Raw genomic sequence first — 14985 nt, 5'->3', positions numbered from 1 at the left:
CGCAGGGCCGTACCGACATCAATGTCAGCGCTGACATCATCACTCCTGCTCGCGGCGTGCTTCTCGCTACTCAACGCCCGTGGCTGCGCGCTACTCTTTGCTCTCGTCGCTCGTCGCCTCGACCCACTACGCTCCGGACGTACGGCTGCCGCTCAACAGGCACGATCGATACCTGCGCAGGCGGCCGACAACTCAAGATCACCAGGATCAGGACGGTTGGGAGGGATCGAGAGGATCGAGAGGATCGAGGATGATGGCGCACGGACCCTAGACGATGCGTATAATAGACTTGCTCTTTCTTGTATCGTATTCCAGCACCCGGCTCACCAGCGTCTCCGTGTACACACATTTCATATCTATCTACGTGCGAACCACCGACAGCGATACGAATCAGCAACAGCGACAGCGACTAGCGTACCGACCACCCCAGTCCTCCCCTTGCCTCTGTCTCCTCGTGCGCTCCGCGCGCTCCCTCACCCACCTACATCATCACCTTCTCGCAGTACTACGTCGCCTCGAGACCTCGCGCAACACAACACCGCGTAGCCCAGCCCCACCGGCTTCGCACCACCACAGCAGTCCCAAGAAACGTTTGAACGCTGTATATATCAGCGTGTGTGCATTGGAGTGCATTGATCTTCGCTATGAATAGCGCTGAACCCTGGGTGCGGCCAGGCATGTACTTGGCAGTGGACCGACATCATGGACCGCCTTCCGAACGAGATCCTCGACACGATTGTCCGATTAGCCTGCATCGACGGAGGAAAAACCGCACGAGCGTTTGGCTGGCATCCCAACGCATTTCGGACATTAGCAAACAGCACCGATTCCAGTCGGTCGCCGTAGCGGGACCACAACAAACGGAAGCGCTCTTGGACGAGCTGTTGACGCTGGACGAAGCGAGCCGGAAGGTACTTCACCTGTTCATCGCCGTCAACAATTTCTCTCGTGCGCTCGCCACCCCAAAGCCAGGAACCACTCTACGGGGCATGCTGGATCTCCAGGAGCGGCACTGGGCGAAGCTCTTCCGTCTCGTTGCTCCCACCTTGCGCACGCTGAGTGTCATGTCATATAATCCCATTCCGGGCCTATTCCTTCATCCTCTCGGAAAGGAAGAAACAGTCTTCATGTTTCCGCAGCTCACGCACCTCACCTATCAACACGCGGGCTATCGTGGTCTCTGTTCACTCGGACATAGCTCCGAAGTGGCCATGACCTCGCTCGATTGCGTCCGCATGCCCCGGTTGCAAGTCCTCCATTCGTCAAGCCGAGCAGCATGCTCGTATATCTGTCTGCTCGTGAGCAACGTCGCTCGTCACTCGCCAGAACTAGAACAAGTCCTCCTTTCGGATTTTTACATGCAGCCCTGGGAGCAGGACTCCATCCGGCGCCTTTTGGGTCTACTCGAGGATATAGCAAACATCGAGCCTCCAGGTAACTCGCACAATATCAGCCTTATGATCGAACCCCTCGCAGAAAATGTGCGTCTGCGAGTGCGGCCGGAGATAGGTTTGCCTCGGGATAATTTGGACGTTATCTTGGACATTTTCAGCAGCAGCGAACGGGATTGCGCAATTCTTGATGATAGGAGCAAGGAAACGGACTACGATGATTTCATGGAGGAACGGATATCGAGGTATTGATGTCATCATTAACCTACCTCCGATATTCACTGAACATCTACATAAAAAAATGCGTCCCTCCTGACTTCTAAGCGCTTGCAACTCGCATGAGGATCGTTGCACCCTCCCTCATACGGCTGCTGCCTCATTGCAGCTCCCGTGGTCGCCCTCACTCCACGCTTAGTGGATGATATCACGAGCCAAGGTTCGCTTTTGCAGGCTAGAAGCCGGCCTAAGACCCATTCCGCCCTCGCGCCCATCGGATTGGTGTGAGCTGCACCCGTCCATATGGACGCCCTGGACACCAGCACTTACCTCTCTTGTTCCTCCAAGCCGTGATGCCAGCAGTCAGGCCCTGGGATCCACTGAGGCTTCGGACGCAGGTTCACCACAGAACCAGTCGTGGTTCTGGGAGTTGTGTTCTCCGCGCCCGTGGCAATAGGCACACCTCGGCGATGGTACCTGGCAGCGCCAAAGTGTATATGTTTGGCATATGGTCCTGTTTTTAGGAAACTCGGAATGTCTGCGCGAGCAATAAAGCCCTCAATTCTCAAAGCGTGGGTGCCTAGGGCACCGCTTTCAGGGACCATCCATCCATTTCCACCGCATCATACCCGAACCTCAACAGCCATTACAGCTGTTTCTCACAAACCGTCATCAAGGACTCGATTTCCATCTCAAATGATATCAATATGTGCACAGATATGCACACAGCTCTCTGACTCGCAGCCAACGTGTTCATCTTAGGGGACACGTGTAGACGGGGCATAAGTACTTTCACCACCTCGATGATCGCTATGTCCGCCAAACTACCCATCGAAATTCTCATAATCGTTTTCGAGTTGTTGGCCAGCTCATCGCTTAACCATGCTTATACCCTCGCCTTGGTAGCTTCCTGGACTAGATCTATCGCAGAGAAGCACCTATACTCGACCCTTTGCGGCACTACTTGGGAGCATGACAGCGCCATCCGCCGGCTTATGTGGGGCGACAACGACGCGTGCCGTCGTCAGGCCAAATATGTTCGGAGCCTATGGTTAGGGCCCGCCGATGTTTACGCCACGGACATCCCGCACCTACTCCAAAGTTTCCCAAACTTGCGCAACTTGGCCTGCGACAGGTTGCGTGTGAATTCGGATACGACAAATGAGGAAGAGATGGAGGCACATTCTCCCAAAATGTTACGCCAGAAGGCATCCCGGATGATACAGGGTGGACCATTCCACTTGACACTCAAATCTCCCATGATCAGCGAAAGTGATCCCTTCATCCTCAACTTGATCACCCATCTGCGCGTCATGGCGAATGGCTGGCAGCAGCTGGATCTTAGACACACGTTCCGTCACGATCTAGCATGCTTCGACAGCCTCACCCACCTCGCCGTCACTATGCATCACGCCACAGTCCGCAGCTTGCCGGCCATTCAAAAGAGGTTTAGCCTTGAGATGTTGGTGGTAGAGGGCGACGATCGCTACGGTGGTCTCTTCAGCCCTCTAGTGACCTGGGTAAAAGATGTGCGCCTGCAAGATAACCATATCTACCTGGTTCCTCGCCGCGAGGATAGATGTGCATCGCAATGGGCAGAAGATGCTCATGGGGGAAGTAGCATATGGGAACGAGCAAGAGCATTCACCGAACAGATCGACCGAGAAGGTTGGACGCTTGAAGGCCAGCGGCAATCACGGGCAGGCAATGAACGGGGGATCCTTACCGGAAACGAGCCTGTAGGCTACACCGCATCAATGTTCCGGCATTCAGTCATCGGGATTTGGGCGAAGAAAATGATCTCTTTCCGGAAATAGGTGGCACACTCATGCAACGAGCCGGGGGGGGGGGGGGGTGGCCTTGGAACATATCATTCCCGCTTGCTATCAATGACAACATAATAGAGGGCCCGACCGACCGCTACGACACGGGGAATGATCGCCAAGTATCCGATATTCAAAGAATCGACTCGGAGTACAAATTCGTGGTCAAGGTTTTCATGTCCATGACGAGAGCAGAATGAATGCCGTAGTACAGTACACCCAAGATTGCCAGCAGACACACGTACGTGTTAATGTCGATACATGTTATAGGAGCATGCAGAAATATCAATGTTTCCGCCCGAAGAGTTTACGCATCGTCTCGCCCATCGACTTCTTCTCCGTTGGGACTCTTGGCGCAGATCCGCCTGCCGAAGGTGAATCATTGGCGGGCATAGCGCCGGGCATGGATACCTCGGTCGGCGTTTCCAGCGCTCCGGACACTCGTTCCAGGAGGTGCAACGGTGTCGTGCGCAAGTTCACAAGCGGCTCAGAAGCCGTTCGAGAATGTGTATATGGAGGTTGCATATGCGAATTGGTCCACCGGTTGCCCAGTGGTGCGGATCCTAGTGGTGCCGCGTTAGGGGTGTCCACTGATCGTGCTTGTCGGAATGTGGGGATGAAACTATCATCTGTGGCAGCGTTCGTTCCGGGAAACGAGACAGCGGGGGTCAAAGAGGGCGGATGGGGTATACACTGTTCCTCGCCACCCGGACCGAAGAGTGTCATGCGACGGAAAGCAAGGTCGGGTGGAGCGGCACCGTTAGGCAGACCTGCACCGGCTCGCTCCGAAGAGGTGCTTTCAGTGAACCCAGATGACCGTTGTGACTCCCACACCGAGGAATCCAGGGGCACACTGGTCGAATGGGTCAACTTCGGTGCAGTTGACGGCAGCCCGAGGTCCGGTAGGGCGACGAAAGCAGTGTCGGATGACCGAGTTGCGGAATCACTATCCCGTAATATGATGATTAGGGACTAGTTCAGTCTGTGATCCGAATGTTAGACTCGCCTTGTGACAGTCTCCGGCTTCGGGTCTGCTTGGTAGGGATCCGACGGCGACGATCCACCTCTCGAGCTTGCAACACGCGAATCCGCATGCCCAGGACTAAAATCCTCGTTTGCGTCCAAGAACGGATTCTTGGATGGCACTGGAGGTGCTGAAGCGGGAAAGGCCTCATCATTCTCCCAATCCTCCACTAATGGCCATCGTGAACTGCCGCCAAACGAAGGTGCGGCTGATTTCGGCCTCGATAAACCTGAATTGGTGCTGGAGAGGTGAAGTAAAGTGGCGAAGTCGTTTCCAAGGGGCGATGACGAGCTATCGCGGCTGCGAGGACCATTCGGCTGGGAACGCAGCAGCCCAATTTCTGAGTCCTGCCTCCTGAGCTGCGTCTGAAGCTCGGTAACACTGGCTTCGTGCACCGCTCGACTGTGTTCAGCGTGTTGCAGTTGCGTCCGAAGTGATTCATTGTCCGAATGTGCGGCAGCAAGCTTCGCTTGCAGGTCATTAACCACTTGCCCGCCACGACTGAAAAGCTGCTCGTAATGACTCAAGCGAGCATGAGCTTCAGCAAGCTTCAATTGGCCATCACGGACTCGTGCTGCCTCCTGCTCTTGAATCGTTTGCAAGCCTGCGTATGGAATGAGCGTCCGAGCCGGTGAGCCTGTCCGATGACTATACCTGACAACTGCCCCCTCAGTCTGTGCACTTGAGCCTCTAGCGCAGCCTTCTCCGCATCGCCGATCTGGGATGCAGCGCGGCTTCGTTCCAACTCCGTGCGAGCGGCAGCGAATTGTATCTCCAACTCGTCCGAACGTTGGGCGGCCACCCGCAATCCATGCACCTCTGATCGGACATCTCGCAGGTCCTGGTTGACGGTGTCGAGCTGGTGCGCCATATTGGCGGTCTCGGCATCGCGCGTCTGTTGCAGGTAGGCTAACTGCGCCGTCAGGTCCAAGTTCCGATCGACGGTCGTATCGCGGGCCTCGCTGACGTTCTGCACCTCCCTGCGCAGGTCCGTAACGTCCGTCTCGGCGGCGACCAACCGATTCCTCGTTTGAGAAAGGGACGCCTTCGTGTCGCGCAGTTCGTGCTGCACCCTCTCTAAGTCCTCTTGAGTGGATGACAGTTGTGACTCCGCGGTAGCCACTCGTAAGAATAGCTCCTCGGCGCCGTCTTCCAACGCTTCGTTATGGCGTCTCTCGGCAGCTCCAAGCTAGAACAGGAATGTCAGGCAAGGATAAATTGCGGAATGTAAGTACTAGCCTTCCTAGTAGAAGAAACCGTCAGCGTTCAGCGGAGGTATAAGCGATAGAAACAAGACAGGACGCACTCTTTCCATTCCCTCTCAACTTCCTCCACCCTAGATTCGACGCTTTGTTCAATAGCCCGAAATGTATCGTCGTCGCCAGTTCCGAGGGCCTGGCGCATCACCGAGACCAGAGTAGCCTGTAGAGGACTGGAACGGTTGAGTCTCCAGCTGCGACGTCTCTGCATGATACACTCACTAGTTCTGCGACTCCTCGTGATTATCCATCCATTCCGAGAGCCATTCATTTCGCTCATGTCGCTCACTGGAGTCGTTCGGTGCGGCCAACACAGCGTTCCAGGTGGTCAAGGCATCAATCACGCCCCGCTCGTCCTCGGCGCGGGCGGTCGAGCTTTGAGGATTCGCGCAGTCGGCCTGAAGCTTTCGGATCGTTTGCGCGTTGAATGATTTCCTGCAGAACGGGCAGGTTTCCGGGTCGAAGGATTCAATGCATGTCAGGCAGAACACGTGTCCACAGGGGATGGCATGAGGCGACGAGTATGCGTCTTCGTAGGTGTATTCCTCCAGGCAAATGTCGCACGAGCTGCTGGCATCGAGGACCAGCGGCATCGTTTAGGTCGGTAGTAGCATGTATCGTGCGAGAGCAAGGAACGCAACCATATCTTATGTATAAAGGAGTTGGATGACCTTCATGAAAGAGACGCCCAAAGGATGGCTGTGATCAAGCTATCTGCCATGATTCGATAACGGAAGCTGAGCAAGGTACCGTAAGGCACCAACTAAAGTATAATTCATGTACGTCGACATTGTACGACGCCAAGCTGTGAGCTCTGACACATGTACGTGTTGGTAGGTAAACAGGAACAGCTTTGCACTTCAGTGTCGGAGTGGAAGAGGATGAATGAACAGCTGAGCCCACCTCCACTCCAACCGCCACGCCTCCGCACAGAGGCCAATTGATCTCCGAGCCTGCCGTCCGCCGTCATGGACCGTCTACCCACTGAGATACTCGATATGATCGTGCAATTGGCCTGCACCGACGGAGGGAAAACTGCACGGGCGCTATTCCTCTCGTCTCGCTAGGCCTCACTAAACAGTACCGGTTCCAGTCGGTTGCTATCGCAGGAGGTCGGCAGACGGAGGCCCTTTTAATCGAATTGTCGAAAGAGAACAAGAAGGGCCGGAGAGTTCTGCACCTGTTCGTTGCCGCCCGGGAACGTTCATCCTACCTCAGCGTGCAACCTATAAACTTGGACTGCAACCTCCGGCGGATGCACGGGACGGAAATCCAAGTGCGACAATGGAACTTGCTCTTCAACCTCGTTGCTCCTACCTTACGCACGTTGACGATTATACCTCATTATCATTCCCCACGGCTTGTAACTGGCCTCGGCCACCTCCCCTTCAGGCAGTTAATGGTGTTTCCCTACCTCACCCATGTCACTCATCATCACGATTGGACGTCGAACTTCATGCTGTCAGTGATGGCGACGGCTCCCTGCTCACCTTCGAGCTATCTGTCCCGCATGCAGATGCCGGCCCTCCAAGTCCTTCATGTATCGGATTCGGGCATATGTGCAGACGCGCGTCTTGTCGTGGAAGGCGTTGCCCGCCATACCCGCACCCTCCGCCATGTAATCCTGTCTAATTTATCCGTCGATCTGCCCGGATTGGGCGACGTCAGACGTCTCTTGTGGCTGCTCCAGCATATATCACTCTTGGATAGGGAACGGCCATGATCCATCCACGGTCAAGGCCCCCACGGCAGCCGTCCGCGTTAGCGTGCAGCTTCATAAGCACACTCATCCAACCCGCAGGGATGCTGTTCTCGACATCTTCGCAAACAGCGGACAAGACTACGTGTTACTAGAACCCAGGGAACCAGGACGGGCATACGTCGATTTGATGGATGAAATGGCTGTCGCGTCAATATTTCTAGTTCTAAGATGGTAGCTCTTGCCGAGTGCGACATGTGCTTCAAACCATTTCGCGAGGCCTCGCTCGGTCTGTTCAGGCACGGTATGACAGGTCGACGTCGTGGCCCGATGATACCGTAACCAGAGAATGAATTACGTCCAGGAATATGCTACGTTCCACCCATCTATACGCATAACCCCATGAATCTATACCAGAAAACCGTCTACCTCCCCATCATCTTCACGCCAACCCCTACATCCATACCGGGACTTCATATCCCACTCTTCAGCCCCGCGATCGCTGCCCGGTGCTGGGCGATCGCGAGCACGATGAACGCATGCCAGATCGCGTGTGAACCGCCGCCTAGCCAGTCGAGCCAGCGCCACCGCGGGTGCTTGGAGAGCATGCACTCGGGGAAGTGCGTCGCGTAGAATACGAGACCGGCGAGGTAGGAGGACACGGAGCGCAGAACCGGCGCTGTGGAAGATCAGTTCGTCAGCGGAGAAGCCAAGGGGGCATATAAGGCGAGAAAGGGGAGAGGGCGTACCGATGAAGACAAGAGTGCGGTAGGGCGAGAAGAGAAGGGAAAGGTGCGTGAGCGGGGCCAGCGCAGTGAAGCCCAGCGCGAGGAAAAACATGATGCGATATTTCTGTGGCCGACAGTTAGCATACGTTCGTGGTATGTAGGAGTCGCAGGATATATATAGCTCGGACCTTGTACTGCCGTTGATTGAACCAGTCCATGAAGGGGAGGACCGTACCCGCGATTGCGGTGAAGAAGGAGAGTCCGAGGTAAATGTCGCGTGCCGCGGGGTGGGCTTGGAAGGCGTAGTACATGACCGAGGCTACGCTCGCGCTTATCAACCTGTGAAACGCCCAAATGTCCGCGGTATCAGCGTTTGGTCAGAGACAAGGCGGGAAGCTGGGCGCACCATCCGATACCAACGTAGTCGAGCCGCGCGCAGATCTCCATACCGCGCGGGTGTGCGCAACCGGCCATGGTATGCCAGACGGCTGACGCGAAGAGGCAGAGGAGCGCGAAGATGACAAAGATCAGTTCGGGAAGGTCAAGGTCTGCTGCTGTGGTTGGAACCATTGAGGCGGAGTGGAGAGATGATGGGAGGAGGGACGCGATAGAGGAGGGGAGTTGGGAGGCGATAGTGGGCGTGAAAGGCAGGAGGGGCAGAAGCCAGAACACAAAGGGGAGGAAGTGCGTATGGATATTCACTACGAGAACCAATTCTCAGTACATGGGTCATTGTCAGAACAAGGAAACATACGTGTTTCGTTATGGATCTGTCCCAGAGATATGATAATACGATGCCACTGGTCCAGAGGGATAAATCTAAGAAGTGATCCTTCAACGATCGGACGAAATCAAGTCGTGGGGCGTGCTTACCGATAGCCTCTCGTTACGAACGGGTTGTTTCGCCACTTGTTCGGCAGATCCGAGTACCGGATGAGTTTCGCGCCGTGCATGGAGGACTTCACTGCCGCCGCGACCTCCCGTGCCGCCTTCTCTAGCATGCTCTCCTCCTTCTCGTCCTCCTTCGGAAGCATCTTGTACAGGTGGTCTGACATGAGCACCTTGTCTAGAAGGTCGGAGAGCATGGTGCTGGGCGCGATGCTCATGTTGAGGCTGTAGACATGCGGGAGGTGCGGGAGATACAGCGCGGCAGAAGAGAGATGTGTCTGTAAAGAGTCGATATGCGAGGAAAGGGACTCAAGCCGAGGCCGGAGGGTGGAGAGGTCGAACTCGAGCTCTGGCATTTGAGGCATGGAGAGCTCCGGGAGCTGGATGTCCGGCAGTTGAGGTATTTCGGGAAGACGCGAGCGTACATCTTCGACGCTGGGCAATTCCGGCAGGCGAGAGCGCATTTCCTCTAATGAAAGAGAGCCCAGTGGGGATACGCCCGGGAGGCGAGATTTCACGTTGACCATCGACTCTTCTAAGTCTGGGAAATCGGGGAGGTACGAGCACACGTCGCTCCGGATCTTGGCTATACTCTCGAGTCCTGCCCTTGCCCACTGCCTAACCTCCTCGACCTTCTCATGCACCTTGCTCTCAGCGCTCTCGATGTAGGAATCGAATCCGGATCCCAGACCTAAACTTGCCGGGCTGAATTGGGGAGATTCGAGCAGGCTGAGGCGCGTCTCGAGGTCGGCGAGGTAGGCCAAAACATGCACGCGTAGGGAGGCAAGCGTCGGGCGTGGGACGCCGGAGGAGGATAGGTCCAACGCGTCGAGCGACTTGGGGAGAGTATGACAGAGCATCTGCCTTTGAGGATTGGAACGGTACGAGGAGAGTCGACGTCTATTCCGCCTCATAGGCACGGTCCGCGTTGCTTCGACGGCGGTCGTCGTCGTCGTCGTCGTTGACGATGTTGTTGGCATTGTTCTGTGGAAACGAATGTGGTGCCAAGAAGCGACGGACGGAGGGACGGGTCCTGCAATGAGGATAAATACGGGTGTGGTGCCGACGTCGCAGTCGGTGGCGTTCGGTGTTATCACAAGCTGGGGGGTACAGCCACCCAGATATTACCTTCTTTCCTGCCGACGATATGGCTGGCTAGGCCCAAGTTATAACTGCAGTTTTACGACTGGAATGCGCTGGACGATGTCTCGTATATGCACTTTGACAGCGCTTGGTCGGTGCATATATGCGTCAAAGGCAGCCGCGGAAAGTAAACGCGGAGCTCAGTATGGATCGCGACGGGCGTTCGCCTCTGCGTCTGGGGAACCCGCACCTGAGCTGAAGGCGGTCAACGACGTTCGCGTCACCGAGAACCTGCCGCAGCCGGCTGACTTTCTGGATCGGTATCAAGCCCTCGTCACGCTGGGTAAGATCCGACGTGATGAAGACCAGCTGAGGGTTGTGATGGAGGTACGCCTCCTACACTCTTCTAACCGCTCGGCTAGTCATAACATTCCTGATCTGCAGCTTCGGAAACTCTCCAACAAATTACAAGACTATAGCCCACCCGCATTCGTTTCACACTACTATCAACGTCCTACCCCTTCCACACTTCTGCAAGGTCAGGATGAAGGCACTACTCCCTGGTGGTTTGCTGGTCATCCCGGTCAAGACGCGAACGATCCTTCCACCGATATCCGAGCAGTTGTAACTGTTAAGACACATGCCGAAGAACTCGCGACCCTCACGACGCCCAAGGGCCTCCTATTGACAGGTCCACCCGGCAGCGGCAAATCCTTCCTCGTTTCCGAGTGGTTCAGCGCGGTACCGACGCGTCATAAGATCAGGCGACACTACAGCGAGTTCGTCCTCGAGGTGTACAGGGCGGTGTGGGAAGAGACGCAGCTGCGCATGGCCGCGCTCCACGCCTCGCCATCTCGAGATATTGAAGAGGACAGACCCCAGTGGACGCGCGCTATCAGAGACCGATGGCGATCCCTCGTACAGAGCGGCAACCTCACAACGATGTGGAGCAAAGGGCTGAGCCTGCAACTGATGAACGGCAGCAATGCGATGGAGCCGAGCATCGCGTACGCGATCGCGCGCAGGCTGGTGCTGAAGCACTGGTTGCTTGTCTTCGACGAGGTGCAACTGCTGGATGTTTCCAGCGCGGGACTGCTCGCGGACGTGCTCTCGTGGTATTGGCGAATGGGTGGTACGTACTTCCCACCTTCCAGAGACCATTAAGGTGCCGAGTCGACCGTCATCCCTTTCGCCCAGGTGTTGTAGTAGGGACGTCTAACAAGGTCCCTGACGATCTCTACAAGAACGGGGTGCAGCGCGAAAGGCTCGAGCCGTTCGTCGAGGCGCTCAAAGCGCGCTGCCCGGTGCTCGAAATGCGGTCGACGTACGATTGGCGAAGGGTGAGAGCTGAGGTGAAGGAAGAAGGAGGGTACGGGACGTGGTTTACAACCGGAGATGCGGGGAAAGCAGAGTTCGAAAGGACTGTAAAACAATGGACGAGATCTCCTGGTCAACCTCGCGAGCTCCAGGTATTCGGCCGAACCCTGCAAGTCCCCTGAACATCCGGAAACACCTGTCGGTTTACCTTCTCAGAACTATGCGACGAGGTACTGCATAAATCAATCATGCGGCGTCTTCGTCTCCAATGCTCACTCCCTGAAACGCAATAACAGTCACTAGGCCCCGCAGACTATCTCACTCTCGCCTCTACATTCGATACGCACATCATCATTGCCATTCCCGCACTCAAGCTGTCGCAGAAGAACCAAGCAAGGCGATTCATCTCGCTCATCGACGCGTTGTACGAGGCCAGGTGCAAGCTCATCTGTCAGGCCGAGACGGATCTTGAAAACCTCTTCTTCGCGGATGCTGTCGTAAGTCAAGACAGACAGTCCGACGAAAGTGAAGACGTGCATATGGATCCATTGATGGCGGAGTCGGTGTCGGAGACACGTGAGGCCTATCGGCCGAACGTGCTCTCGTACGAAGAACACCCAAGTCAGACTAAGGGTGAGGAAGAGAGCGCGCGGTCAGCACCTGCGCTCGAGACGCTGTCCATCTTCTCCGGTTCGTCACGTCCTACTCCGTCTGTAGAATTACTTGCTAGAACCGATCCCTAATTCGTTTTCGGGCTATATGCAGGTCACGACGAACAATTCGCGTTCAAGCGCGCTCTCTCACGCATATATGAGATGACAAGTGCGGCCTACGCACGCGAAGACCGTTGGACGCCCCTCCCTGCCCCGGAACGCAAATGGGAGATCAGGACCCCGACTCGAACGAACAACGCCGGTAGCCTTGCCACAGCCCCTGGCGAACCGACGTCCCCGGGAACTGGTACTCCGAGCACGCACGGAAACGGAGGTAGGCTGGATATGCCTCAGGGGGCGAAGGAGATCTATGAACTTGTGATGCCGTCGAATCGGAGGCCAGCTGCACCAAAGCTGAAGGACGAGCATGTATGGGGCGTGAGGGAGGATTGGAACGAGCCAAGGCCGCTGTTCAGTCCGAATCGTGGGCAGCGTAATACGGGAAAGAACGAAGATGGGCAGTAAATTGCTCAAGAGGCGCAGAGTTGTGAGTACTTTTAGTTGCGCGCATTTACTGCCATTGGACACGACCCGTGTGCTGTTCACTGAAGCGTTCCCGAAGATGTCACGCTACATTCCTTGTGGGCTTTCAGGCTGATAGCTTTCTCGGATACCCCAGGGCCTGTCTGTCGTTAGTGGGCCTTCGGGTTCACTAAAGCCGATGAAGGTTCTGTCCATCAACATCGAGGCCGTATCGTTGTGGGTCATATCAAAATATATAAGACTTTGCATCGTTTTGGGCTCCTCGCGATCAGAGCAACGGGAATTGGCGCCTCGGTCAGCTGCGGCTCGGTCGCTCCCCGCAGGGGTCGTGCAGCTTGTGATGTGGGCGGCAAGTGATCCACGTACGTTACTGGTTCTGCCAAAATATTGACTCCTTTTGTAGGTAGGCCGGTCTTTGTTCCCAGCACATGGCGGCGGTGATCCCGTCCAGCCCGTTGATGTGGCGTTACCCGGATCCGGGGTAGTAACCTGGGGTAACCGCGCGGAATGCATACTTATGGCATTTTTATTTCGAATTTCGCTGCGCCTCGCAATATAAATGGACGACCCCTATCATACATTATCTCGCTCCTGCCATGTCCACAATGTTCAGTCGCAGCGTCTTTGGAGCGAACGACAACGACACTGTGACCGTTCCGGTATATTTCCTCAAACTCGGGACTGTTTGCACGTACGCGCAATGGGAGGAGAGTCATGCTTCGAATACCCCTGGGCTTGGTCTGACCTGCCTGACTCGCGGTCAAAGCATCGGCCTCACGGTAGGCTTTACTGTCCTGTGCGGCTGGTCAAAGATATCCTGACGTCGTCCCAAGCTCACAGCTATCGCTGGATTCATTTCAATCACATCCATCATGCTGTTGTTTATCTTGATAGCAGTGAGGATCTCGCTCCTTTGCTCCCTTTGCTCGGGCTGCATGCGAATATGATATGTGTCTTCCTTGCCACCTTCAAGCGTAACACCTATAGACTCTGGCGAAACCCATCCTCAGGAGACTGGAGCCTGGTCGAAAGCCCGGCAGACGTATACATGGTGAGCTTGCAGGTGAGCTTTCACGTGTCAGATGCTCAAGACTGTTCCAGCTTCAGCTACTTGTATCCGATGTGGTACACGCCGTTGGTGCCGCTATGCAACTTAGATGGATACAGTCGGGATTCGTTGTACGAGGCCATTTCTGCACATCCCAAGGTATGCTTGGCTCTGAGTTTCATTGCGAAGATATAAAATCAGATCTCAGGAATCATCAACGAGATAGGCGAAGCAAGCGTGGCAATGACAACCGGTGTGAGTAACTGCTCTCTCTCTTTCCCTCTGACACCTAACAAAACTCGATTATGCAGGCTATCGCGATCCATACATTCGTCATGGTATGGGGACGCAAGGCAGTACACGAGCGTGCCATAGCGTTCGTGGTCATCGTCATCATATGGGTCTTCGTCGTCCTCTACGCAGTTTTACGCTCAAAATTGAAGAACCACGAGCTGCCAACACCATTCTGGTGCTGGATCGGCGGCAAGGGTAATCAGTACATCGTCGACAAGCTCGTAGGCGAGTACCTCTGGATGTGGCTCACGCTCATCATTTCCTTGGTGGCGTACATACCACTCTTCCTGCTCAGCAGAGGATACATCTCTGTGCATCCGGTTCAATGGTGGAAATTCAGCGTGCATCGTCGCAAAAAAGGAGCCGGGCTCTCTGATGCCAAACAAGCTGGCATGGGACTACTCGCGTACGCCATCCCCTTGCGTCCATGAAATCCGCTGCTGACCTTGTCTCGAATAGGTATCCAATAACGTATTCGGTCGTGATACTCCCGATGTCCATCGTGCGTTGGATCATGTTCGGCTCCTTGCGCTCCTCCTCCATTCCTTCCGCGGCAACATTGGCGGTCGTCACCATTTTCCATCTGAGTGGTGCAGTTAACGTCCTCTTACTCATTTTCGCCCGCCCTGGGCTGCTGCTCCTTCGCCCCCGCTTACGCCTGCGGGAACCCGTGATTTCTACGGTTCATTCCAATAGCCGCATCACAGTCGATGTTGAGCTGGCAGACGGCGGCATTCAACGCAAGCAACCCGAATGGCAATAGGCGCCGCAGGATCGACGAGTCCTTTCTGTGCCTGAATGAAGTAGTATAACTACATGCTCTAGTGCTTAAGTTCGTTGGTGCAGTGTAAACGAGTCAGTTCCCGCAATGATTACGAGGCCTGTTGAATTTGTGGTGATTCCGAACGACGTCTCCTCGCGGTCTCGACGGTTCTGGGGTCAGACCCGCTGCTACGCAAGCCGTCCCTGAACCTAGGGCGCAGGACACGAACATCGACGTCCACGCTTCACAAGTCTCT

General features: G+C 55.4%; 6 protein-coding genes across 6 annotated transcripts; 4 read left to right on the top strand and 2 right to left on the bottom strand.

Annotated features, from left to right (window-relative positions):
• Positions 1–644: 644 nt before the first annotated feature.
• On the top strand, positions 645–1643 carry PUNSTDRAFT_131768 (uncharacterized protein; the record flags this gene model as incomplete). The annotated part of the gene is made up of 1 exon (XM_007381074.1): positions 645–1643. One exon carries the CDS (start codon positions 645–647, stop codon positions 1641–1643), a length of 999 nt encoding a protein of 332 aa, XP_007381136.1.
• A 776-nt stretch (positions 1644–2419) lies between these two features.
• PUNSTDRAFT_131767 (uncharacterized protein) lies at positions 2420–3424 on the top strand (the record flags this gene model as incomplete). Its single annotated transcript, XM_007381073.1, has 1 exon — positions 2420–3424. The coding sequence occupies one exon, from the start codon at positions 2420–2422 to the stop codon at positions 3422–3424; it is 1005 nt and encodes a 334-aa protein (XP_007381135.1).
• Positions 3425–3715: 291 nt separating this feature from the next.
• PUNSTDRAFT_141918 (uncharacterized protein) lies at positions 3716–6306 on the bottom strand (the record flags this gene model as incomplete). The annotated part of the gene is made up of 6 exons (XM_007381072.1): positions 3716–4402; positions 4445–5058; positions 5109–5636; positions 5690–5697; positions 5761–5886; positions 5936–6306. 6 exons carry the CDS (start codon positions 6304–6306, stop codon positions 3716–3718), a joined length of 2334 nt encoding a protein of 777 aa, XP_007381134.1.
• A 1419-nt stretch (positions 6307–7725) lies between these two features.
• Positions 7726–10062, bottom strand: PUNSTDRAFT_83273 (HlyIII-domain-containing protein). The gene is made up of 6 exons (XM_007381071.1): positions 9014–10062; positions 8895–8959; positions 8547–8841; positions 8329–8479; positions 8162–8264; positions 7726–8091 (listed from the first exon to the last, which is right to left on the bottom strand). Exons 1-6 carry the CDS (start codon positions 10006–10008, stop codon positions 7886–7888), a joined length of 1815 nt encoding a protein of 604 aa, XP_007381133.1. The 5' UTR covers positions 10009–10062; the 3' UTR covers positions 7726–7885.
• Positions 10063–10231: 169 nt separating this feature from the next.
• On the top strand, positions 10232–12606 carry PUNSTDRAFT_42810 (uncharacterized protein; the record flags this gene model as incomplete). The annotated part of the gene is made up of 5 exons (XM_007381070.1): positions 10232–10498; positions 10556–11243; positions 11309–11580; positions 11725–12118; positions 12194–12606. The coding sequence occupies 5 exons, from the start codon at positions 10232–10234 to the stop codon at positions 12604–12606; spliced, it is 2034 nt and encodes a 677-aa protein (XP_007381132.1).
• A 1401-nt stretch (positions 12607–14007) lies between these two features.
• Positions 14008–14729, top strand: PUNSTDRAFT_131763 (uncharacterized protein; the record flags this gene model as incomplete). The annotated part of the gene is made up of 2 exons (XM_007381069.1): positions 14008–14372; positions 14426–14729. 2 exons carry the CDS (start codon positions 14008–14010, stop codon positions 14727–14729), a joined length of 669 nt encoding a protein of 222 aa, XP_007381131.1.
• Between the last annotated feature and the right edge of the window lie 256 nt (positions 14730–14985).

Source organism: Punctularia strigosozonata (assembly GCF_000264995.1).
Source record: "Punctularia strigosozonata HHB-11173 SS5 unplaced genomic scaffold PUNSTscaffold_3, whole genome shotgun sequence".
Taxonomy (NCBI): Eukaryota; Fungi; Basidiomycota; class Agaricomycetes; order Corticiales; family Punctulariaceae; genus Punctularia; species Punctularia strigosozonata.
The sequence above is the reverse complement of the archived record's forward strand: the minus strand, read 5'-3'. Positions and strand labels throughout refer to the sequence as shown.

Coding starts and splice junctions, on each gene's coding strand:
- PUNSTDRAFT_83273 (XM_007381071.1), bottom strand. CDS start 10,008: ATGCCAACAACATCGTCAACGACGACGACGACGACGACCGCCGTCGAA. Junction 8,480..8,546: donor GACTACGTTGGTATCGGATG/GTGCGCCCAGCT, acceptor GGCGTTTCACAG/GTTGATAAGCGCGAGCGTAG. Junction 8,092..8,161: donor CCGCACTCTTGTCTTCATCG/GTACGCCCTCTC, acceptor GATCTTCCACAG/CGCCGGTTCTGCGCTCCGTG.